The sequence below is a fragment of the Alternaria atra genome (genome assembly GCF_907166805.1).
Source record: "Alternaria atra isolate CS162 genome assembly, contig: 21, whole genome shotgun sequence".
In the NCBI taxonomy this organism is placed as follows: domain Eukaryota; kingdom Fungi; phylum Ascomycota; class Dothideomycetes; order Pleosporales; family Pleosporaceae; genus Alternaria; species Alternaria atra.
In genome coordinates, this window is record NW_025091319.1 from 1,639,776 (window position 1) to 1,665,259 (window position 25,484).

The 25,484-nt window shown below is 50.2% G+C and overlaps 6 protein-coding genes across 6 annotated transcripts; 5 read left to right on the top strand and 1 right to left on the bottom strand.

The window, feature by feature from the left end:
• Window positions 1-1,951: 1,951 nt before the first annotated feature.
• Window positions 1,952-2,575, top strand: ALTATR162_LOCUS969 (uncharacterized protein; the record flags this gene model as incomplete). Its single annotated transcript, XM_043308564.1, has 1 exon — window positions 1,952-2,575. One exon carries the CDS (start codon window positions 1,952-1,954, stop codon window positions 2,573-2,575), a length of 624 nt encoding a protein of 207 aa, XP_043164499.1.
• A 2,758-nt stretch (window positions 2,576-5,333) lies between these two features.
• ALTATR162_LOCUS970 (uncharacterized protein) lies at window positions 5,334-5,867 on the top strand (the record flags this gene model as incomplete). The annotated part of the gene is made up of 1 exon (XM_043308565.1): window positions 5,334-5,867. The coding sequence occupies one exon, from the start codon at window positions 5,334-5,336 to the stop codon at window positions 5,865-5,867; it is 534 nt and encodes a 177-aa protein (XP_043164500.1).
• Window positions 5,868-6,950: 1,083 nt separating this feature from the next.
• On the top strand, window positions 6,951-7,739 carry ALTATR162_LOCUS971 (uncharacterized protein; the record flags this gene model as incomplete). The annotated part of the gene is made up of 1 exon (XM_043308566.1): window positions 6,951-7,739. The coding sequence occupies one exon, from the start codon at window positions 6,951-6,953 to the stop codon at window positions 7,737-7,739; it is 789 nt and encodes a 262-aa protein (XP_043164501.1).
• Window positions 7,740-7,838: 99 nt separating this feature from the next.
• ALTATR162_LOCUS972 (uncharacterized protein) lies at window positions 7,839-9,240 on the bottom strand (the record flags this gene model as incomplete). The annotated part of the gene is made up of 3 exons (XM_043308567.1): window positions 7,839-8,211; window positions 8,263-8,603; window positions 8,659-9,240. The coding sequence occupies 3 exons, from the start codon at window positions 9,238-9,240 to the stop codon at window positions 7,839-7,841; spliced, it is 1,296 nt and encodes a 431-aa protein (XP_043164502.1).
• A 6,946-nt stretch (window positions 9,241-16,186) lies between these two features.
• On the top strand, window positions 16,187-21,638 carry ALTATR162_LOCUS973 (uncharacterized protein; the record flags this gene model as incomplete). Its single annotated transcript, XM_043308568.1, has 4 exons — window positions 16,187-16,911; window positions 20,582-20,708; window positions 20,757-20,921; window positions 21,186-21,638. The coding sequence occupies 4 exons, from the start codon at window positions 16,187-16,189 to the stop codon at window positions 21,636-21,638; spliced, it is 1,470 nt and encodes a 489-aa protein (XP_043164503.1).
• A 931-nt stretch (window positions 21,639-22,569) lies between these two features.
• Window positions 22,570-23,142, top strand: ALTATR162_LOCUS974 (uncharacterized protein; the record flags this gene model as incomplete). The annotated part of the gene is made up of 1 exon (XM_043308569.1): window positions 22,570-23,142. One exon carries the CDS (start codon window positions 22,570-22,572, stop codon window positions 23,140-23,142), a length of 573 nt encoding a protein of 190 aa, XP_043164504.1.
• Between the last annotated feature and the right edge of the window lie 2,342 nt (window positions 23,143-25,484).

The window sequence follows — 25,484 nt, forward strand, 5'->3', positions numbered from 1 at the left end:
CAAAACATCCATAGCTGTAGCATAGTTAGTGACATATTCTTTTCTTTGAAAAGGCAGAAAGTCTTAATACCTCGCGCGATGAAATCTCGAGAAATTCTTGGAAGTCGTCCAGTGATGTCTCGGCTGTAGGTCTTGCGCTAGCTCGGGATAGAGGTTGACAATTGATCACATAATTGAAAGATCCAAAGAATGCTGCGGCGTTGAGAACAGCTTGCTCTACGCTAGGATATGTATTTGCCGTACATTTGCATATTCGGACGTCGGCTTCCGGGTGTTGGTTGAGCAGATATTTTCGCGTAGAATCCAAGGCGAACAACGACTTCCCACTTATGATGATTCGTCTGCATCCTGACTCGATGAGCGTGTCGCCAATTGCACGCCCAATGTCTGTTAATTTTACGTCAGCTCTTTCAAAGCTATGATGTCGATTCAATCTGCTATCACAGCAACTTACCTTGGTCTGCATTAGTCAGGAATGCCACTCCTGAGTACTTTTCAGCCATACTGCAACGTCGATGCGTACAATTCCAAAGCTCTAAGTCGAAGATGTTAAGGTCAAGAACAAGACGTTAATTCTTATCTTTTTGATCCGTATCGACATATGTTCTGTTTTCCGTACATAACCGGAGGAAATGTTCTCTCGGGCCGACGGTCGCTCGGAGTTACAATGGTGAGATACTCGCCTCCTCCGGCTCGGCTTCATGACGCGTCTTTCCTGCAAGGGAAAAGAATTACTGAACGGGGCCTTTACAAGCAGTGCAAAGGCTACTTACAAGGCTTGTAGCGAATAGGAAATAGAGGATAGAGAAAACTACGCTCAGGAACCGAGCTGGGGACGGTACAGGTTCTCGCCAGCATCCGTGGAGATGCTAGGAATTGAAGGAACTACTTTAAAGACTATATGGAACTTTAGACCTGGTACATCCGCCTGTAACACAATTCATGTAGCGAGTAGCCATGTATTTCAGTGGTAGCCTCTTTGCATTTTCATCTGTAGTCGGAGCACTTGTCATGATATGGGTGCTTCGTATAGGAAGCCGGGCAAGCGACTTACCACCGGGTCCGCCGACCTTGCCGCTTATTAGCAACCTGCATCAAATGCCGAAGAAAAAGTCTCATGAGCAGTATCGACTATAGGCCAAAGAATGTAAGTCCCTTCAATCTATCTACATCCCGGTTGAAGATGACTAAAAAGTAATCAGATGGTCCTATCTACTCCCTCATCCTCGGCTAGAAGACTGTCATTGTCCTTGCAGATGGACAAGTCATCCACGACCTAGTTGATATTAAGGGCGCCAACTATGCCGACCGTCCGAATACTTATATGCGATACCTTTTCGAAAACTCTCGTACAGTGATGCGGGGTTACAATGACGTGTTGCGTCTAGAATGAAAGCTTTACTATGCCGCTCTCAATATGAACACTGCGCGGAAATACATCCTATACTAAGAACTTGAGACATTAAAACTCTGCGTTAATCTGCTAGATAAGCCATGCAGCTTTATTAAACACATTAGCCGAACGATGGGGAGTGTTTCTGCAAGCATTACATACGGCCTTCGCCTTCTAGAAACAGAGAGTTAGGAGACTAAAGAGCTAATAGAAAACTCTCACGGTTTTATACGCCTTGTTGGAAAATCCCAGCTTCTGGACATGTTTCCTGCAGTGAGGTCTGTGCTTGATATCATTCCCCGCCAGTGGAATACTCTCGCTTAGGAGGCAGTTCAAGCTTACGAAAGCGAACGCGCCGTATTCTACAAGTACTACGAGAAGGCAGTCAAAGGTTCTTCAACCTGCTTCGCTCGCGAGATTGCCGCTTCTCAAAAGAGATGGAAAGGGACCACAGATGGTGAGCTGCTCACAAACCACGCGGCTGCATACATCGCTGGCGTCTCTTTCGAAGCGGGTGCCGACACTTCGATATACACACTGCAGACCTTTTTTAAGGCCATGTTGCTCTATCTAGAAGCACAGAAAAAGGCACAACGGGAGCTCGATGCCGTAGTAGGGCCGGATACTATACCTTCATGGGGGCATCTTGCGAAGCTCCCCTATCTCAACGCAGTGGCCAAAGAAACTCTCCGATGGCTGCCTGTAGGGCTCAATGGAGCAATTCCATACGAAAGATCACGAGAAGACCATTATCGTGGCTTCCGCATCCCTAAGGGCAGTACGGTCATCCTCGGCGTCTGGGCTGCCAATCACCAGGAGCAAGATTTTCCCAACCCACGAGACTTTATACCCGAGCGCCAGGTCCAGAATACCTCCATTTTTGCATCTCATTCCGCTGCTACACCAAGAGAGCGCGGTGGTTACAGTTTTGGCTCGGGAAGAAGAATGTGCCCTGGCATACACGTTGCTACAAACAACCTCTTGATTACTACGGCCAGGATTCTATGGACATTCGACATCCGCCCTACTACAGCCAACGGTCAAGAAATCCAGGTTGATCGTGATGCAATAGCCGATTCCGCAGCAGGTCGCCCTGTTCCTTTTGCGTGCGAGATTTTACCTAGGTCCAAGGACAGGACTGCCCTTATCAGGGAGGAATGGGAACGGTTATCCAACCAGTAACTTGACGCCGGTGGTAACTGGAAGAAGAATGAATCATGAGGGGTATTTGGACCGTGAGGTACTGACGGGGCAATTCTGTCAACATCTATCCGCGCATTTTTCATGACTAAGTGGTCATAGTAGCATTTAACGAGTAATTCGTCCTACACAGGCAACTACGAAAGCTGAAAATAAGACTATCTATTTTCCAATCTGTGCACTCCGCAAAAGAGGATAGGGACGGTCGGATAATGATAGAAGTTGAATAGAAAGCACTAATCGCGGGTTCTATCATTTCTTATCACAAGTGCTGATAAGTCCGCACAATACTTTGCCCATTCGAGTGCTAGCTCTTGCTTCTCACTTTCGTGATGAATCAAAGCCGGCAATGATTTATCACAATCCCAACTATCAAGAAGCAGAGTCGTTGAAGATAATAGATTAGAGCATGAAACGAGTGCTACTCTACAAAATGCGCAGATATTATACTTGATGTCTCTATGGAATTGATAAGCAGTCATGTATCAGATCAAGCCAATATTACACGATTGGTATTATTCTTTGCCAAAGTCTTCGTCAGCACTTCCTCTGCAAAGTAAGTACGTATTACCACGTCTCCTTGTTAAAGTAAATTTTTCTGATAAAAGAGCCACCATCGACATTCAATGTTACTCCATGGATGTATGAAGCACAATGGGAAGAGAGAAATACAATCGCATTACCCATATCTTCGGAGGTGCCCACCCTTTGCATAGGAATAGCTCTGCCCATGACAGCTTTCTGTTGCTCGTTTACTAAGTTTGAGAAGGCCTCTGTTTCAGTCGGGCCGGGACATATTGCATTGACACGGATGCCGTGGGGCCCATAGTCCAAGGCGTCCGTCTTAACCATGGCGATAATGGCATGCTTCGTACTGCAATATGCCGAAAGCCCGGGCGAAGCGTTCAAACCAGCAAGAGATGAAACAGACACAATGCTGCCCCGAATTCTTCCGGAGTCTAGGTCTTGCTTGAGCATCTGTCGGATCTGAGCGCGATGGCAGAGGAAAGTCTTTATGAAAATGGCGAATTAGCAGAGTTCGCACATTCAAAATATAGAATGTCCATTTGACTAACCCCGTATGCATTGACCTGCACGATCCTGTCGAAATCATCAGACCTCATGTCTTGAATAGGCATATTGCCAAGCTCGATTCCGGCTACGTTGCATGCGTAGTCGAGCCGGCCAAACTTGGCGACCGTCTTTTCCACGGAATTTAGAACGGACTGCTCATCCCCGATGTCGACATGAAGCATGAGCACTTCGGCTTCGGGGGCAACTCCAAGCAGTTGATCCCGCGTCCGCGCCAATTCCTCCTCATTAATATCGCCTAGGCACAGGTGTCGACAGCCTGCTTCTACGAATGCAATTGCAGTGCCTCTCCCGATTCCTTACACAAGTTTAATGACTGCGCAATCTAGTGGTATTTGTTTAGGGTTCGTGACTGACCTGCTGCGGTGCCTGTGATCAGCGCAACCCCACAAAGCGCGTAGACGGGCATTTTGTCAATGGGTAGCTTGAGGGATCCAGAATATTTTGTGAGAGATGCGTGAGCACCATGTCCTTCCTCACAGAATGGTTCATAAACACACCACTGTGTCCTCTCGGGCCGGAAAGGGTGGGGCAATTTAGACAACAATATTCGACCTAGGAGGATTTTATAACGCTCGGGCCGAGAGCGCATTTGTAGTATCGTAGAACTGTGAACTTGCCCAAGCAGCACAATACGCTAACGCTCGGGCCGAGGGCACATTTGCGGCAGCGTCCGACACCCATCGCCCACTCCACCTGAAGGCTGATATGTATAAGAGACACAGACTACCAGAGTTGGTTTATCTACCACCATTATCTATCTTGTACCTACCTTGTCAAATCTACTCATCAAACATCAGCCCAGCAACATGGCGCCCTCTGCAGTTGACTATTCTACGAACACTCAAGTGCCTGGAGCCAAGAGTCAGCTTATGAAAAGCCCAATCGAGCCATCTGGTGCCCTTGACCATTTTAGGTATTTCGATGTGGCTGTCAAGCAATAGAGTCTTCATAGATACGAGATGCACCACGATAGTGGAGGTAGAGGTATATTGCCTTGTAAGACTAGAGACGAACCGCTGCCGAGCTACAACAGCGGTAAGGTAGGCTAATATACTGCGATTGCTTGGCATACCGGCCCGAACGGGCCCGGAGTAACCTGGTGCCTGACAGTGACTCCCGTCATCGGGCGCGAGTATCCCACACTCAATGTGGTGGAGTTGATGGAAAGTCCCAATGCCGATGAGCTGATTAGAGAATTGGCCTATATCAGTATGTTCCAGCATTCGATCGGGCTGTACCTGGTACTAACCACCACTGTCTACAGTCGCTACGCGTGGTGTCGTTTTTCTACGCAAGCAAGACAACCTTACTGGCGAACTTCAAAAGCGCTTCATCCAACGCCTAGGCGAACTCTCGGGCAAACCTGTCGAATCAGGTGTGCATATTCACCCGATTCTGAACACTGGAGCCAAAGTCGCCGGCCAGCCACAAGAAGACCAAGAGATCACAACGATCAATTCCGGTGTTTTCAAGCAACTTTTCACCACAAAGACGGTGGATCTCCCGCGATCCCCACAGGAAGCAGTCTTCTGACCTATGGCACTCTGATACTCAATGGGAGAACGTGCCATCGGATTATTCCTCTTTACGACTAACCAGTTTTCCCCCCACAGGCGGAGACACACTTTGGGCATCCGGTTACGAGATGTACGACCGTATTTCGGAGCCCTTTCAAAAGTTCCTCGAAACGCTGAATTTCACATTCCACCGCGCAGGTTTCAACGCGACGGCTAAATCAAACGGCGCCTCTGTCTACAGTGGGCCGCGCGGATACCCAGAGAACGTGGGTGAAGAGATCATCGCTGTTCATCCTGCGATACGTACCAACCCAGTGACAGGCTGGAAGTCCCTCTATGCCGCTGGCTCAGAAGTTGGCTACTTTAACGACGTCACGACTGAGGAGTCTGAGATGCTTCTATCGTACGTCAATAACATCCTGAAGGACAATCATGATCTCCAGGTGCGACTTCGCTGGAACGACGTGAACGACATGGCCATCTGGGACAATCGATGCACACTCCATAACCCAACGTACAATTTTGCCGGCATTGGAGACCGTGTGGGACTGCGAGCAGTGTCGTGCGGAGAAAAGCCATACTTGGACCCAGCGTCCAAGTCAAGGAGGGAGGCAGCTAAGGAGAAGGGACTGGCGATTGGTGATTGGGTCAAGGTAGCCTAAAGAACATTATTCTGATGTTAGGATATCGGCCCAACAGATGTATGGCTTAGCTATTACGAGGTGGTATATCTACCTGTTCTATCGCTATTGTAGCTTAATTGCTCTGCTTGCAAGGCTTTATAGCTCCAAACTTACGAATACAAGGTGTTTCGGAAACTCACCTGCACTGGGATTATGAAACTGAGTTACTTGATCCTATTTTTTTGCTCTGCGACACCTCCGAACCTTGGTTAACATGTGAGTTCAGTAAGCTGGCCAGGTCAATACCGAGGGTCACCTCTAAATGCGCGGCCCGACCACCAATACAGCTCTGCAATTTGAAGCTGTAGAGCCTCACGTAATGGCTATTATCGCGATGTTTTCTGGTGGGGATATGAATAGAGGTCAAAGATATATTGCACTACTGTCATCGTTTAGAGAGAGTATTGTTACGGCTACATCGTGGCCTGAGAGCTGATATGCCTGCAACAGCACTTTGAGGCTCTCATGTTTGTAGCGGACTAAGCAGGTGTTAGAATTTCTCCTTTGCTTGTCGCCTCTAAAATGAAAAGGAACCTCTTGACAGATGCTAGTATGAAAAGTTGAGCGAGAGCATACTGCGATCGAACAGCCATCTGGACCGATTTGACTGGTCGCAGTGAACATTTTTCGCAAATCAATCCGGTTGGCTCCTTTCATTATGACGCCGGATTCTAATCGCTCCTGCATGAACATAAGAGAACCGAAAGCTACGATGTATTTATATTATCGAAGTGTTAAAAGTTCGAGTAGGCCTCAAGATTCATACCACATCTTGTAGAAGATGGACAACAGAGTTATGACCGAATCCACAGAGAGAAGCGTCGAACGCCATCGTACTGATAGTAGAACTACGCGGAACACCATATATCCAACCAAAGCGCAAGACTTGGAGACGGGCTTCCAGGCACGTGTTGGAGTTTTGCCTGTGACGGTGTTTTGGGAGGGCGTGGGGATGAAACGCGTAGTGCAGCAACCTCCGATGACGTCTTGGCGTCGTCTGCACTCTAACGCGCCATTCCCCCAAACTCCTCGAATCTTCAAATCCGACCCAATGCAATCGCAATGTCCTCCATACCGCGACGCATTATCCTTGTCGCGTCGTCCGTATTCCTTCTCCTCTTCATTGCAATCTCGCTAGCGACCGCGATCGAAGTACGCGGACCAACACTACAAGTCATACAGGTCAATCTCGCGCAAGCTGCAAGAGTCGGAAACGGAGACGACGTTGTCGCAGCAAAAGCGCTGTTGAACGGCACGGATTTCGATCGTGGTGATGTGTATAACAGCAGCAGCATCGTATCCGGCGCGACGCTAGTGCCCACAACAATGACCGAAACTCAGGATGGGTTGATCGGCTTCACACCGGAACCACAAACAAGCGCCAGCTGGAGCGCTGAAGGTGTCTTGGGGCCCATAGCTACGCCTACACCGTCCGCTGCGCCAGCGCCTCGACCGCCGACCACCCCGCGAATACCGATCGTTGCTCTCACATACTCAGGTGCGGGCGGTCCTAAACATTGTCGCGGCGAACTGCTACAGAAGACCTATCTCCCGCCACCTCTCGAAACGTGGAAGAACGGTACTTGCATCACCCTTCCGAGGGAAGCGCGATGCGGCGTGTTCTATTCGAACAAGGGCGACAACTGCGAGGCGCAACTGTTCAACATGCCGGATTGCTACAACACAACGCGATCGTATGTGAACACTGTCGTTTTTATGCCCGAAGAGAGAGCCGTTGGCGCACTTTGGAGCAGCATGTGGGTGCGATGCGGTATTGACGTGCCAGAGGCCAAGATGCTTGATCCGAGTATTCTTGGTGGAGCGCTGAAGAAGAAACCTGGCGGTGGCTGAAAAAGTCGTCTTCAAGCATAGAGCGACTCTCAGATCATACAACTCTTCTTGGTGTCGTATCCACGCCAACGACGGTATGCCACTGTCATACCCAACAATCTAGTCGGTTCCAATACTCTCATCCTGGTTGGGCCCCTCGTCGAGATCGCTGAAACCTTCAATCTCCAAAACCCCATCAGGTCTCTCCAGAAAGTCTTCGTATTCACCCAGCGAGTTCCGTACACGTACAACGTTTGCTAGCTCACAAAGATGAGGGAATAAATCCCAACCTGTCTCACATCGTCCCTTGCTCTCTCGCCTGGAACGTCTGCTGACATATCGATTCCACGTTACGTCTCGGACTTCGAAGACACCGATCCGGAAGTTATCCGCGAAACCAATTGGACGAGGCGGATTGGGGTCATGACGATGATGCTTCAGTCTTATGGCTATCTGGCACAAGACTAGGTGTGACGGTGGCTTGTGCCGCGTACTGAACGGCGAAACAAGGGAATACAATCGACCTGTAGAAATGCTTACGCACCCGGTGAATGTGAGCTGTCCAGGCATCGTATTCGCCAGAATATCCAATCCCAGCATTTCTTCGTAATCAATCTCGGGTCGTGTCAAAATGATTGTCAAGCTTGCGAGAAAGGGTAGTGCTATTTGACCACCCGCGTTGACGCCGTATGTCTGAAGACACTCCAAGTCGACTGTGAGATGCTGGAGACGATCGTCATGGCCCTCAAGGAGAGGAAAGATAGTTACACGGCCGCGGATTGTACCATTGTGTCCCTCCTCCAGTTTGACGGTGTTACTATAGCTGCACCTTAACGTGAAAGACTCTGCTGTGTGAGCAGTCATTCTTAATGCGCTTTGAATGCTCTACGTTGATTCGTTAGCGTCCTCCTAGGCAACCTACTGAAGTGGTTCAACATACTGTCAAGATAATGACCGAGTGATGGAGATTCTCTTCTCCAACCCCTTCGACTACGGCACTGTTTCCTTGGCCGTCTTCTCGTTCGAAGTTGTACTCACTAACTGGAATACATCTGATACTTGTCAAGTGAGGTAAGAGGTTCAGGATCGTCCTGAAAGTATTCTTCAAGTTTTGTCTCATCCAGGTGGTCTGTCCTTCTTCAGCTTCCACACTGACTATATCAGCTCCGACAATAGTGAGTTGTCTAAACTTCTTTGACACCTCAGGGACTTGTAACAGCTGAATCAAACGGCCCAAACTCTCTTCTGTGCAACGATATGGCAGGTCGTAGATGATCTCCATGAATACCGTTTCGAAGGCGTCGCGAAGACATCGACATGATAAACGAGTATTGTAAACTGCCGTCCGCCCGTCCGGCGTAGATTGCGGTATGGCTAGATGTTCATAAGTCGAGTGGTCGATAAGCTTCATTCCGATCATCTGGAGTAGCTCGACAGGAAGGCTAATTAAAGTTCGACGTTTAGTCAACCATCTTTTGGTACGAATAAGCTTCCGTAGTGCGCGGAGGGGGTTTCTAGCCATTGTGATGAAGCGAGTTTAGCATTAAACGGAGTGTAGACACTGCCTCGACTCAACAATAGCTCACAGATACTCGCTTGACACCGCTTAAATACTCGAGGTATCGCGATTCTCGAATGTTAAAAAAAAACCCTGCGCTGCACAATAGACTCAGAATGATGTTGAAGCAACGAAGGGAAGCGGGGGGATAATAAGGCCAGCTGCAGCTTCCAAGGATGTTTGGAGCTAGGTTCTTAGCGCCTGCGCTAGCATGCAACCGAACCCGCTCTTCCTCCCTAAGAGGATAGCAAACCAACGATGACTCTGTAAAATAACAGGTTTCGGCTGTCTGATCAGAACTCGGCTGTTGATCCATAACGAGTGGGTAGTGGCAATCTGATGCAAAAAGCTTCCCAAACCTGTCAAAGCATGTATGAGAAAATTTACGACAACTAACGCCACATATTATGGATATACACGTATGCACCTTACTAGATGTACATATCGTAACCTCAATGTGCCTAGGCATGTCTTCACTACAAATTATTGATGAGACTTGGACTCCAGACTTGCGATGGATATGTGATGCAATTTCTTTCATTGAAAGCAACACGAAGGACATGGTCCGTTGGTACCTACTTTTTGCGCCATAAGTTGGGTATCGATAACCTTGACGACAGTACCATAGCTAGGCAGATCAACGCCAAATACCCGCTGGAGATGGTCAAACTCGTTCTCTACAGCGTGGCCAACCAGGATGATAGGTTGCAGATCATTCCTGTCGCCAGAATCTACAGCAAGGCTTATGTCACAACCTTGGCCTCAAGCGCAGCAGATGTGGGAGACAGATTTCTGGGACGACGCCTACCCATTAAATATCCCAACGTGCACATACCGTTGCGAATATAGTCGAAGCGATTTGGAAGCGTCAACGGTCGTGAGGCCGACTTGCCCACACCGTCAGATCAGCAAGACAACCCGCTGGGTAAGCGAGCTTGGGCTTTACAGGAGTAGATTATGGCGAATCGACTACTCTTGTACGCCCCTGTAACTCTAGAATGGCGGTGTGCAGCTGGAATGATGAGTCTCACTCAGTCGTTGAATGCGGACCTGAAGCATAGTCCAGTGCCAAAGTTGGTCTCTCAGCTCAGCGCTAATCAAGAAGAGGCTCCTGAAAAATGGACTAGGCTAGTCCAAAATTACTCACAAATGGTTATGTCTTTACAAAGCGACAAGTTGCTAGCCATCGCAGCCTTGGTCGAAAGGTCTGCCCCAATTCTCGGAGAATACTATGCGGGTATATGGCAATATGGTATCATCAACCAGTTGTGGTGGCGAGAATATTTGATTGGGAACCAAGCAAACGTAGCGATGTCTATAGAGCACCATTATGGTTTTGGGCTTTGTTCAGTAGTGGAGCCTAGATGTTACCTCAGATCTAGGAACTATGCGAAACTTGCTGCACTTTAATGTCAGTGGAATCCGTGCCCAGGAACGAACATGTTGCGTATGGAGAAGTGACACGAGCATCGATAACGATTCGCGAAAAATACTTACCGGCTTTAGCACCAGAGTTGAGAACCGAGAAGGAGACTGTACATCCCTCTATGCGAAGCGTCACCCTAAAGACCTACCGTTAAGAAGATTTTACACATTCTATTTCCATAGAGCAACTACACGAGGAGAGTCCATCCAGGTTTCAAAAGCCCCAACACAATTAGATAGCGACGAAGCACGATATGCTCGTTTCCACCAATATGTTCGTATATTCTCCACATGGCTTTCTATGTTTACCAGACAGTATTAATGACCAAAATCTGTGGTTAGTACTGCTACTGCTGCACATGAAGCTTCGCCACAGGGAAACGTTGCCAGTGAGCTATAGCCCATACAGATCAGAATTCGCTGACGGCGATGTCTTACCGACGTACAGCGGTCTTATACTAGTCCCGACAGGTCCGGATATCGTACGAAGGATCCGCGCGTTTGAAATCCTCCACCAGGATGAGGTTGAAGACTTCGTGGATCAAGAGATAACGATCGTGTAGCGACAATTTCCATGTCTTCCGAGCGAGCAGCGCAAGAAACTTCTCTGCGAAGGAATGTGCGGAATTTGTGTATTGTGCAGTTATCAACGTGGCAACCTGAAAAATACAGGTACAATGTGCCATAGCGATGGCTCCCACTGAACAGTGCGCGAAGGAATATGACACGTAGCTCTGGATTGGAAGCGTTGCAGATAGGAGCGGTGAGCGTATATTTACGGTGACGAGTCAGTAGAAAAACGACGCACTCGAGCGGTAAGATCACAAACCGCGTTCTGATCATCTAAGCGCCATTGCCCAAAGTAATCAATCTTACCATATACGTTAGTCCGCATATAACACTTGCCGAAACTAGCGCCGCGTATAGCTTTCCAACGACCTCACGTTTCGCAATGCGCATGGATGTACCTTTCTTCCAGAAAAAGCCAAGAATGAGTATGATTTCGCTAGTTTCGCTATGCAGTGCAATTGAATGCTTTCGCTCTTTCTAAAGATTTACCCCAAACACCCTCATAAAGCATAAACGCCCCAGTTTTCCCCCATGTCCATTTGATTCGTATCATTAGTTCGTAGCAAATCCTGCTCTTGATATCACTTCCGTCAAATCATCGACAGCGGCCCCTCTGTTCCCCCACTTCATTGCTCATTACAGCGCGGCGGTGTAGGTACGCGATAGTCTACATATCAAACGCCACGTCTTCAAGACTCGTTGGTTGGGCTGGCGGGGTTGGAGAAGTTAGGTGTGGCAGGCGCGGAGTAGGTCTGCGTGGTGGGTTCGCAGACGTTGCGGTGAGTCTTCCAGTCCGACTTTTGGCAGTTGCGGTCGCAGTAGTAGGCGGCCTTGCAGCGAGAGCAGCGGCGACGTGCGGGTTCGCCAGAGCATGTTGTGCAGGCTGTTATGTGTTAGAACGACGTCCCCTTCTTGATGTTTGAAGTTGGTGTAGTGCTGTTGTAGTGCCAGGCCATGAAAGCGGCCGCGATAATTGTGGGATAAAGTGGAGCAACACATGCGCACTAATGCAGCGTAGCGAATCATATCGGGTTCCTGCATCGCGCCACATGGAAACCGAAGATAGGAGTCCAAACTTACGTTTACTGGTAAAAGAGCCGTTCAAACTCTCGGTGCTGGCCATAGGACGTAATGAGTGGAAGAGTTCGGGTCGGTTGAAAGCTGGGAGCGGAGAGGTGGACGCTGACGGCGTGGCTTGCGATGCGACAGAGCCGTCGGAGGACCGTCTCGGAATGTCTAATTCGCCATGTCAATATGCGTCTCAACACCAATATCGAAGTCTGCGATTACAACTTCGAAGAAACCAAACATACCACTCTGCGCGCTGTCTCTTCTGTCCATTATCGAATGTCGACCATTGTTCACCGCTCCATTGCCATCGCCAAGACTGGACGTAAACACATTCAAACACACGCTTCGGGGTGGCATTTCCTCTTCTCTTTCTGTTTCGCGACGTCGTTTCCTTTCTGCGACCGGTCAAGGCAAGGTTTTTAGAAAAGAAAGAATTAGGAGAATAGAAGGGACCGCAGGTATTTCAAGCAAAATCTGTCGCTACGCTGAAAGTTTCGCTGAAAAGCGGTGTGAGGTGTGGAAGCACAGATCGCAAACTAGCCCAGGAACAGGCTAAGGCTTACCGTTCCGCTGAAACGCGCGGTCATGTGTCTCAGCCTTGGATGTCAATTCACCGTATCATCTTGGAGAAGTCAACATTCTCTTGTATCTTGTATGCTTTGCGTAGTTGTTGGAGTGCTTTGAGGCTTTGAGGCGTTGCCCGTAGTTCAAGTTGCGCGACTGCTCGCGATGATCGGAGAATCTGCAGAACAAATCTCCGACTATTTGGAGCGCGATTGAGTTTGAAAAGCAAGCACCACAATGCACTTCCCGGTAAACGGAAACGGCGAGACAGCCAGATTGTGGGGTAGTCAGCGGCTGACGGCTCTCGTCGAGGCTTTGCGTGTACAGGTAAGCAGTGAGCTGATCATGTACCGACTGTTCGCTGCTCATCTACTATCAACACTTCACAAGCGCAACCGTTCCAAGGTTCATTGCCAAGTGTAGGGGCGTTGTCGGACGCGCTGGAAGTAGGGAGCTTTGTACCGCATATTTGCCACTGCTTAGTTTTTCCAAGACCAGCGCGACAATCGGACGATGCATAGCGCAAGCTGACAGAGAGTTGTCTTCATCGGTGTTCGATCTTGTGAAGAACAGATTTGTGCTGATGAAAGGCCCAGCGACCGGTCAACTTGGTCAGCTTTGTCGCTTACTACGGGAACAGATCAGCTTCAGCCCGGACTCGATAGGGAAACCAAGAAAGACTGCAATACTGGTTGCTTCCGTGGCTCGTCTCTGGCGGCTTTAGTAAGCGTCGTGTTCAAGAGGCGGATGCTAGTTGTTCTTGGAGGGATGAAACGGTCTGCACGTGACCGACTCGTTCCACTTCCCCACAAACTTGTCTGGACCCTAACGCACTGTCAGTATGAAAATGGCTAGACGGTCGAACCTGAACGGTCTTGATGGAATCGAGACCGGAGACGGTCAATAGCCCTACAGATGGTAGCGTACATACATGTGCTAACATTATTAGCGGTACGACAATACCTGGAACGTGAAGAGGTCACATGCTAAAGCCTATGTCCAGAGCGTTGAGTAAGCAACCAAAGTGCCATTTGACTCAAGCTTGAGAGACTAGACCGGTCATCACTTGCTCCAACGATATCCACCGCTCAAACCTCGTTCTCAGGTGGAGCGGGGACTTGCTGCCTAGGCATTGGCAACTGTGATAGGCCAATGGCCTGATCCAGATCGCGACGGACCTGATATAAAATCAGCCGACTATGAGGAAAGAATGATATCATGAACAAGTTATGGAGATTACGTTGTGAAAGGACCGATCGGCACCATGTGCGTCAAAGGTTGCTTCCCATAAGGCAACTGAGACAGTTTGTGAAGAGTAACGGAACGTTTTATGCTCCGAAGTACAATATGCGGAAACACTAAGATGCCGTAGATTCCTAGGCTACAGGAGACTCTTACTAAGGCGCCACAGTGTGGCTTCACTCTGGATATCGGATGTTGGCGCTCACCAGTCTTCATGCATCCAAGACTTGGAAGAGGGTCTCAGTACGGGGGAGGAAGATGCGAGAGGGGCAGAATGACGATGGAAATTTCTATCGTGTAACTAGCGGCATTGTGTGGCGGTGCAGAGCCGATGAACCCGTGTTTGCGGCTGTCGTGACAAGTGACATTGCGCTAGAAACCCATGAAAACTCCAGCCAGGGATAGCGATCTGATCATGTGCCACTAGAGTTATGCCTAGAAGCCGTACAAGCGCAACTGGCATTCTGGTTCCATGGTCCAACACTCGGGGTGTGCCGACCGTCGTGTCGCGGTGGGAGTCATAAAACGGTGCCAAGAGGAACACCGTGAATGTCCCAAATGGGGCGCGATTGACTCACCGTGGGCAGAATTGAGTGACCGCTGGACCTGAAACATGACTATCCGGGCGCTTGTCAACGTGTTTCTGGTGATGAAACGCTCCGCTGTGTACCACAGGATACATTGGTAGATGGGGCCTGTTCAGTTCGGCAGGGTGGGCGAACTGCTGTGCCAACGCGCCGATAGTGAAGAGAGTCACCAGAGAGCCCAATTGACGAATGATGAGGGGCCAGGTTCCGGTCAGCCAAAAAGAGAAAGGTGATGGGTGAATAGCGCCATGCACGTTGCTCGGCAAGCGTCGAGTAGCAGCGTGTCTGATGAGTCCTTCAGCGACACGCAAACAATTTGCACACTCGGCGCCCTCGACTGGTGCACAATCAAGGGCGCAGAAGAAGCTATGCCCTTTTGCACTGCCCTAGGTGAGGTGTTGCGGGTCTTCTCGTGAGTTGCACCCGCCGGTCTGAACCATGGCAGCGACGAAGGATGCAATTTTGTAGCGACACGCAAACACGCACATGGGCGCCAACAGCCATCGGCAGCCACTCTATGCTGTGCATTAGTTGACGGATTAGCAGCGGGAGGTTGTGGCTATGCGCGAACTTGTGTAGCGGTGAGATTGTGCGAGTGCTGCGCAATTGAGCAGTGCGATGGTGGGAAAAGAAGTGGTCTAGGCCGGATTGAGTGTGGCTGCCGTGGCTGATGCCTCGAGAAAACAGGCAGCGACGGCACCCGCCCACCCTTCAAGACGCTGCGAACGCGGATAGCGACATGAGGCGCAGCATCGAATGATCAGACGCCATCCACAGTGAGCGAGCGATGTCGTTGGAGAGACAGCATAGGGGTTCTCTGCCCGACTGAACACGTTGACAGGCGCGGCAGGAGTCGATGCGGCGGCTGCTGTCACTCTGGACCCATGCTCTAACAACAGCGAGCGAGACGACAGCTCACCATCGCCAATGACAGCGCCCTCGACCAGCGGCCGTTGACGGCCCTCTGACTGACGAAACATGCCTCTAGCGGCAGTTCCCAAGACATGGTCGTCATGCACGGATCGAGAGGAACATTTGCAGTCACCGCCCTCGCTAGCACGCCATGGGCCCCTAGTCTGGGAGGCTAGGAGCCGCTAACCTAGCTCTGCTGATGGGCGCAGGCAACCCTGGCCTAGCTCAGGCTTCCACCCACACCCTGGGCATGCGGCCGCTGTAGAGGATCAAGACATATATTCCATGGCATCCGCGCCCACCATGGCCCCTCCATCTACACCAACTAACTCCAAACGACCACGACCTGCTGTTTATACAACTACCAGTCTACGCTCTACCACATTCACCAGAAACAATCTACCAACAACACCACTGCACCAAAGGCACCCTCCCATACCGGGAGTGACTTCATCGCTACCATTCCGTACCTTGGCAACAACGTCACAACGGCTTACCCAAGGTCCATCCTGAAGAACTCGCCCACATCATCTCCCAAGATGCCTTCTGCACGCACAAACCAGCCTACCATCGTTCATTCGCGGCCTTCCACGGCCAAGAAGGAGCGCGTGGTCGGCTTCTACGAGGACCCAGTCGACTCTTTCTCCCGTCCTGTCAACACCGCTGAGAGCTGGGCCGCCTACCACTTCGAGATGCACGCCAGGAAGTGTGCTTACTGCCACAACCCCTATGAAGTCCACCGCAACCACGAGCAGCTCTGCGAGGTCGGCCACGGCCTGGCCCAACAAGTCGCTCGCTACATCTACCAAAAGTCCGACGGAGCCACCTACTCAACTGTCGAGGAAGACAACAAGCTTGTCCGCGTAGAGATCCCAGCCGGTTACGTTGAGGTCTGCAGTCTCCTCAAGGCCATTGAGCGCAGCATCCGTCACCGATCCCGCAAGCCATTCGTCTCCATGGACCGCAGCTACTACGTTGCCCCTCGCACAGCACCCGCCTCTCCCCGACGAAGCCACTCCGTCAAGGTTGAGCAAGAGCCAAAGACCAAGACCAAGCCATATGCGCGATCACGAAACGGCGAGATTGTCGACTGGCCACAGCACACCACCACCAGGCCAAAGCGACCACTCGCCGAGATTAGCAACACTCCCAGCTCCAAGCGCGGTTCTCTCTACGAGGAGGACCTGGCTAAGCAGCGCCGAGCTGCAAAGCACTACGCCGTCGAGGTCCGCGAGCCATCGACACGGGACCTTCGCGAGCACCGGTCGTCTGGCTACTACCGATGAATGATGACTTGAAGACTTTCTTTGTGCCTTACAAAATACAATTTATTGAATAATACGATACCCACACTACCATCTACGGCTACGAGGCCTAGCGGCCGCGCGGTCAAACGCTCCGATCCCACCACGACAACATCCGCGGGCGGACGCTGCAAAAGCTCCGCACCGGTGCGCGCCACCACCAAAAACACATTCATACATGCTTTATTGCACGCTCTGCTTCTGCGTTGCTTATACATGCTCTTGGGTAGTGAAAGGATAACGGTGGAATGATACCTAGAAAGGATCAAACAGTTGCATGCCTCCACCTTTGCGGTGTTGAGGGGGGAATGGATGATGCACTCCAGGGTAATGGACCCTGGATGATGCGGAGGAAACTTGGAATGACGTTGCTGGATCGAGACTAAGGGATCTAGCTAGATAGCTAATAATGGAGATACTTCTTAATTATCTAACATCACTGTGCCATCATGAAATGACTTTGCCCCATTACCCAAACAATACTCTCAACAAGACTTCCATGGTGTTCTTGGACTTTGCTACTGACCACTTTGAAATGCCCTACTGGTAGCGTAAGTCTTGCTCCACACACATGGGAATCACTGAACCACACAATTCTGAAACATTCACACACAAGACAGGCTTGATCCAACAATGACTCCCACACTCTGCACACCTCGGCTGCTCCCCTCATGGCTCTTCCCTTTGTTACGTCTTAGACATGACCAATCACGATCCAGGACACCCAGCAACACCTTGTCTTATCGCTAGACAAGTTTCCCATCATGTGGCCAGGAATATATTGACCGCCGGCGCCGGATACGGGTGCGTGAACATCCTCGTTACCAAGAACCTGTTGGTGTGCGACTGGACCCTGACGTCTGCCTGGCGCGCGCACTGCACCCTCAACTTCGCCTGGCGAAGATAACTGTGGGTTTGATACACCCTCTCGCAGTATCAAAGTGAGACTTGCATTGCGCGCTGCTAGTGCATTTCGCGGTTGAGCAAACTGTCATGCCACTTCTTCTTCCGGGTCAAAGTGCAATACTGAGCCACACAGCCACTGTCTGACATACATGGCCCCAGCCTCAGAGCAAACCCAGGACGACATCATCATCAGCTGGGCCGGGGCCCTGGTCAGGTGTTTTGATAACATTCAGGGTGCTTGCCTTGATTGTCATGGCGTCTCATCACCAAGGTTCTTGACGGCAGAATTCTGATTATTGTCAGGGGAGGATTGCGATGCGGGGCATGGCAGACGTCAGGGTCCGGATGAGAACCTTGAATTCTCACACGGGATGGATGTCAGGGTCTGCCAGGTTAGTGGCGACAAACGGAGGTATTGTGGTTTGTGATGTTCGAGAGTGTGCCCAGTGAAATGGAGCCTTGATATGGTTACTAAGAGTGGACAATGGTGATAATGGTTTGGTGGTGTTGCGGGGTACTGGCGCTGAACGGCAGGTGTGCTGCGCACATGCCGGCAGTGTTAGATCTTCACGATCTTCACATCCTTCACCACCACAAGCACTCAGTAGACGTTGTTGCCACTGCCATAAATACTGCCACGGTCATATTACCAAAAGTTGAGGATCTACAATAGAAGCCTCACGATAACAGCAACTGTCTCGCTTCAACCCGCGATACGAAGATCGAACGAGAAACCTATACAAGTTATTGCGCGTCCGCCGCAGAACGCCCGAGTTACCAATACCAGACGTCACATATTGTAAACACATGTTGGTCATAATGCTACAGCAGGAGGAAGACTGCAAACCTAAGGAGCTACGAGCTCGGTGCTGCACCTCGCACTGTCCAGCGCAAATAGCCCCGCCAACCTCTCCACACCACAATTCTAGCCAGACTTGAATAGCGACATGTACATTCCAGAACACTTCCCCATCTTAATCGCGCATTGACAACTGTCCCTGTGTCGCGGCAGCTATCTCACTCTCATCAAGGAGGTTCCCAACTGATAATCCTCAAACACCGTGGGTGATGCCAGTCTGCCGGTCAATTGCCAGCACCAGACCCACTCTATTAATATTCGGAACCCGATCATAACTGGCCAAGCCAGCAGAACAACGACAGTTCAACGAAAGCAAATCCATCATGGATAATTGCATATGATATGCATATTCTTATTCTCCAGTGGAGCTTGCATCAGCTCCAGTGTCACCGGTCAATATGCAGCTAACCCTCTAGTCCACGTCGTAGAGGTGCAGCATGCATGCATTGCAGCCTCACCGGTCAACCTGATCGAGTACCTGCACGATACCCACCAGCGCGCGCGGTCTCGAATCACTCATATAATCACTCTCCTGCATCGTCGGACCTGTCCGGGCCTCTGTTTCAGACAAAAGCATTGCGCAAGCTGTATTGCCAGCTCACGTCTCCCCGCATTTACCAGGACGTGCCCTTTCCGTCCGGCGAGGCTGCTTGCTGGTCAACGTGTCCATCGACTCATCGCCAAATCATCGTCTGCCCACCCGTCCGAACCCAACCTCATCCCAACCACCAGACCTTTCCTTCCCCACAGTCCAATACTTTGGTTTTCCTTAGCATATTCTCGTGCAGTCCGGTGCAATTGCCAACGTGTCGCGCTCGCTTGCTGGGGTCCTTGCTCCGTGGAGTCATAGCGGCCCTGCCCAACCCAAGAAAATCTTCTCCAACTATGGGTCGGTAGCCGAGTCGCAATGGATACATCGCTGCGATAAAGTCATGAAAACAGGGCTGTGCTGGCCTCAGGTACTGGCAGAAAAGCTGTGAGTGATTGGGCAATGGCAAGGTGGATGAGGTAGGTGTTCGGTGGTCGAAGCGTGGTAGTTTGTGGCATCCTCGCCTGGGAAGCCATCGTTCGGTGGATGGTCGCGGGTGAGGCGCAGCACCGCGTTCACAGGGCTGAGCCTTCAGGAACTCGTTCAAGCTGACAAGTCACTGGTCCGATGAGTGCTCATCGGTGGAAGTGACATCGCACCTGATCGTGCGGCTGATAAATTCAATATCGAAGATACGACGACGACGACGGCAGCCGCCGACATGCATTTGTAATATGTAAGACGGACCACGCATTCGCTCACAACACAAAGCGGCAAATGCGACAACATTCTCAAGACTTCTCTGGGGGCCAAGTTCCAGGAACCGCCGTGCCAGCGCCAGCCTTACGGCCCCCCAGCTGATCCATCGCTCCACCCTCCCGTCATTTCAAAAATAGCCCCCAGAGTTCATGCGCGACATGCTGCGCCGCCTCCATGTCTGTTTCGACATCAAACATCTTCACGACCAATTGCGACGTGCTTTTCTGCCGTACATGGGTTCACATCTCAGGATGCGACCTGCTTCAGTTACGCGTTGTCATGCCTGCTTTACTGGGTTGTGATCACTAGGGTAAAATACGTGAACGGTATGAAGATGGGGCTGTAAATGTTGGGGATTAAGACAAAAGTAGAGAATGGGGATGGAGATGCGACAAGAGAAGATGCAAGATGGCGTATCTTGGGGATTGGGGTAAAATGTCCTTGGTGAGTCGGCAAGCTTGCATCAGCTGCTTGTAGTGTGATGTACACTTCATGCTTAATCATAAAGCGCGAAGAGAGAGTCGCGCGAGACTTGGTGCGTACTTTGGGTGATGACTGCACATGGGTAGCTGCTCAGTGGCGCACACGTCGACTTCAGTGACGTGCCAAGAAAGATCTATGAATACACAAGAGTTGCAAGGCGGTATCCAGGTACAGTACTGTTCTCACTAACCGTTTGCACTCATTTCGCTCTACCTCCATACGTCAGTATCAACCCTATACGATACGTTGGCACATACTGATCTAGTCAGCCGAAAGACATCAAGGCAATCTATCACGCACCCTGCCCTTTGACTAGACGCGCTACAGATACATACGAAGCTTCACTGTCAAGACACTTGGAGAACAGGGCGTTATCGCAGGACTACCAATATCGTTTGCTTGTTCTGGTAGTTGAGATATCTTTCACTGATTGCGTTACGCGCTAGTGAGCCTCCCCACTTCGAATCATTCACCACTTGCCGCGTATGGCATCGCGTATAAGTTTCGCAATCATACGAACCCAAAGGATTTCTGGTATGTGGATAACGCGCCTTCGAACTGTTTACCACCGCAACAGTGGAGCGCGCTGTGGACTAGAACGTCTGTCGCGTCATTCGCACCCAGGCGCCGCATAAGCCTCTGGCTCACGGTTCCAGCTCGACTAACTACGTCATAGTTCACACTTGGAATGATCATAGAGGCGCTCTGGAGACGCGATTGCCGATGCTGACAACCACGATATGATACGCGTTCGGTTAAACCACGACGCAGCCCACGCGCGACCGAAAGATACCGAACTGAATGGGCGCATCTTCAGCAACCCTCAAATTATCAATGCAAAAGTACACACGCCTGAAGAAAAACGTCGGAATCGGTCACATTATCTGGATCATGATCAGCGAAGGCATCGAAAGCATGTGCGTTTTGAAGACACCCCCCGATCCGAAACGCGCGCTCAAGAACCCTACCCATGGATGACTGCAGTTGAAGCTCAGAAGTCCAACGCAGAGTCGTGTCCGCAGATTGGCGCCAAGCATAAGGAAAAGACAGAAGATATTCGAGAGCGCGTCGACTTCCTGGACATCAGATACGACGAAGATTTCGGGAAAAACGAAGAGTTCAAAACACCCGAGGAGAGGCTCATCAAGTAGCGCGCGGATATACAGATGCCGCGATTGCATCAGAAACGCCCCAAGCTCATAGCTGAACGCTGTGCCGCAGAAGAAGCCGCGCTGTTGTTCGAGGGCAGAGCGATCACTGCGCAACTCATGGTGGATATTGAAGAGTCTTGTCAGACGGCGAATCAGGGAGCTGCTGCTGCTGGAAACGAACGGCTTCATTAAAGTAGCATCGAGTAGTCGAATCTACAGTGAAGACGGTCTGAGAGGCGCTGGACTCATTCTGATGAAGCTCATGGGAGGTGAACAGGCGGTCTCGCACGATGCGGCGAATTTTTCGTTGTGCGGCGCGTCTACGCTTTGTGGATGGATCCATTCGTTTGGCTGTCATTGTATAATAAGACTTTAATTTCTGTGATTCCTCCTGCGAACGATGTGCGGGAGGCTCTCGCTGGAGCTGCTAGTTTGGGATGCAAAAGGAGGAGGCGGCAAAAGTCAGGGTTTCTCCGAGGCCTCCGCTTCGCCGTAACACCACCAACGAATCTACGTCTGTTGACTTTGCGATCGTTATTTGCAATATGGAGTTACTGCGATAACATGTACCCTCTATGTGTGCGCGACGCTGCGGCACTGGACCATTTTTATCGGCACGCCGAAGCACCTCGATTGCGGTAATCTCTAATGCGAGGCGGGGAAGGGCCGAGTGTCCTAAAGCGGCAACACTATGCGGCTCCGCACACCATGTCCACAATCCCATCAGTTTACATGCGATCGCACCATATTTGCTGCGGTCCTTTCTTGATCGGTTGCGCAGTCCGGTGAGGGGGTTAATAGTCTCGATGTAGAACTGGAACCCGTATATAGTGCGGCCAGGTACCTAAACATTTGCAAACTTGTAACCTCCAATCCCTTCCAGACAACCATCTCTTTCAACAAACAAACCATCAGTATATCTTCAACCATCATGCCGTCCATTCACCCCGCCATTGATAACGGTATCAAGAAGGGTGACCCCAACTTTTCCGGGGGCAAGCTCTACTGCCATTGCCCCTCCAAGAAGGTCGAAGTGACCCTTGCTAGCAACGTCGCACACAACCATGCTTGCGGCTGCTCGAAATGCTGGAAGCCCAAAGGCGCTCTCTTCTCCGTCGTTGGCGTCATTCCCAAAGACGCCGTCTCCGTAACTGCCAACGGCGATAAGCTACATATAATCGACGAGTCCGCAGCCATCCAACGCAATGCCTGCAAGGATTGTGGAGTCCATCTCTTCGGCCGCATCCTTATCGATCATGCATTCACCGGCTTAGACTTCGTACATACTGAGCTCAGCGATAAGGAAGGATGGCAAGAGCCCCAATTCGCGGCGTTCGTCAGCAGCATCATCGAGCAAGGCTTCAACCCGCAGGAAATGGATGCTGTAAGAGAGAAGTTCAGGAAAGAGGGACTGCAGACATACGATGTGCTGAGTCCGGCGTTGATGGATCTCATCGCCACATTTACTGCGAAGAAGAGTGGAAAGCTTTCATCGAAGTTGTAGGATCGAATTACAGGGTTCGGCGTTCTAGGTATGGTCAATGTGGATCATGTATCATTAGATGACGAAGGATGGCTTAGAGCTCGGATCAGTCTTATAGACATTCAAGAGTATCATTCATCTGGAAGACTGACAAGTGCGGGACGTATGGTGTTATATTGCATACTACTGAGCACCATGATCGCGCGCTAAACCACTCTAGCAGCGAAGTTGAACATGTCACTGAGGGAATATGGTTCCTCGTGGTGGTATTGATTTCATCGAACTATCTCTTCCAAACTCGCATTCTTGTTCATGTTGCTAGAAGGAAGCTGTTCGCTAGATTTACCTCTGGGACAGTCCGCGGTATAACAATAAGCCCGGAGTTGGGTAGTGTCCCTGGCGGCAAACCAGGACTCATCATCATTTCCCCGTCTGGCGAAGCCATTACGAGCTGCACCAATCTCTTAAAAAGGTCTCGTATTAACGACCCTCCCTTCATAGCAAGATACGTTCTTGTAGACCTTCGGAGTATTGTATTTCCACCCCGCAGCAACCCGGGGACCTTGGAAGGCCTGCCTCGTTTGCCAAGATGCTTGTGCGGGGAACAACTCATTAGGCGTTTGCAACCAGCGGGATTCTCCCCATAACATACAGTACACAGCAATATGAGTAATTCCGGAAGCTACTTCTATCGATGTTATTCAGATAGCAGCGCTGGTGCCCTTATCTCTGGCAAAGGCCATGCACTAGGACGGCCCTTCGGCTCTGTTCATCTTCGTGCCGAATTCGATAATCACATCGAACTTCGCACAAAGACATGTACGGCGCTGGTTTCTACAAGTAATCGACTCATCGACACTCTTCGACGCGCCTTCAGCAAAGTCTATAATGGACATGAAGATCCGACCCAAGTCTGGGTAGCTTTTTTCTGTGTGCCTGATATAGACCGTCATGTTTATCATCACGCGGAAGATCTGGCAAAGAGATGGAATCTTTCAAATCCTGAACGACTCCGATACGAGTACATCTTCGAATGGGAAATTCCGAAACGATATCTCATCCATAAAGTTTCCGTTAAGACGCTCATGGAACGCGGACTCCATATGGGAGGATGCCTTCCCGATTATACAATTCCACCGACAGCAGAACTCAAAGAAGATTTTGCAAGAATATACCTTGATCCAACAAACGATGGATTCTTCAACGGAATAGCGTTAGGTAGTCTAGCTCATTATTTCGGAGCTCGTGCACCTGTACGCCAAATCGCGCATCAACTTGTTCAAGATTGCGTGGGTTATGTTGATCACAACGCTCAGCTCGTGAGCGTGTCATACGGAAACAACGTTGTCAAGCATATTGATTTTGCCTTCTTCCGTGGTATGGATGATGGAATTGAAATAGCCTTGATCGATTGGTGGCTGACGGATTCCAATTTCGCCAACGCATACGGGGATTATTGTGTTTGGGCTTCGCAGATCGAAGAAAGACTCGTAACAGAATGCGAGGCGCTATATGAAGCATTGCTGGATGACGAGGATGCTAGCATCGAAAGATATGAAAGAGAAAAGCAGCGACTAAGGGAAGAACATCACCAGGTGGTCGTAGAAGTTGAGAATGCTGCTATCGATTTAGGATTATAAGCATGCGTAACAGTGGCATTGTTAGTAACGTAACGACGAGATTGACTCAGCTATCTCGGCTTGGTTAGCTTATACATCATAGATCGCGCTGCAGATAATTCCGAATACTAGCGAGGGTATCAAAAATGCTAGGGCGCATATGTGTCCTGGTAGGGAGGGTAGATCCCTGTGCAAGCAGGAGGACTATGCAACTATGCCGAATCAATGACGTTCATCTTTTCGTAAACCTCGATCCAAAGGCATTGTGCCTCGTAGTCAAAGTCAATGCCTGATCATAATCATCCGCACAGCAGTGAGTGTAATAGTATGCTGGTGAGAGTCCCTGGGTGTTTCAATATCGCAAGTTACAGGGCCTTTGTACTGAAGACCTCCATGGTTTCTTTGCTCCATCGTCATAATATGCGTATGTCAGGATCAACCATATTTCGAAAATACTCACGGCGGTCGAACTGAACCTTGGAGCACATAATCAGGTACAAAATCATTCTTGCTTACAATAACCAGCTACTAGGAAAATCACACACAAAGACGAGGCACATGGCACCACGACACGCTAAGGAGCAATAGAAGAGCTCAATAAGGGAGACGCTGGATAAGATTCACCCATCAGCCATAGCAATAAACAAATGTGCGAGTAGAAACAAAAACAGGATACGGATAGAGCTGCCAAACCAACTCCGACGAAAGGACGCTATGAAGGCTGCGTATTGTTATTAGAGTTGG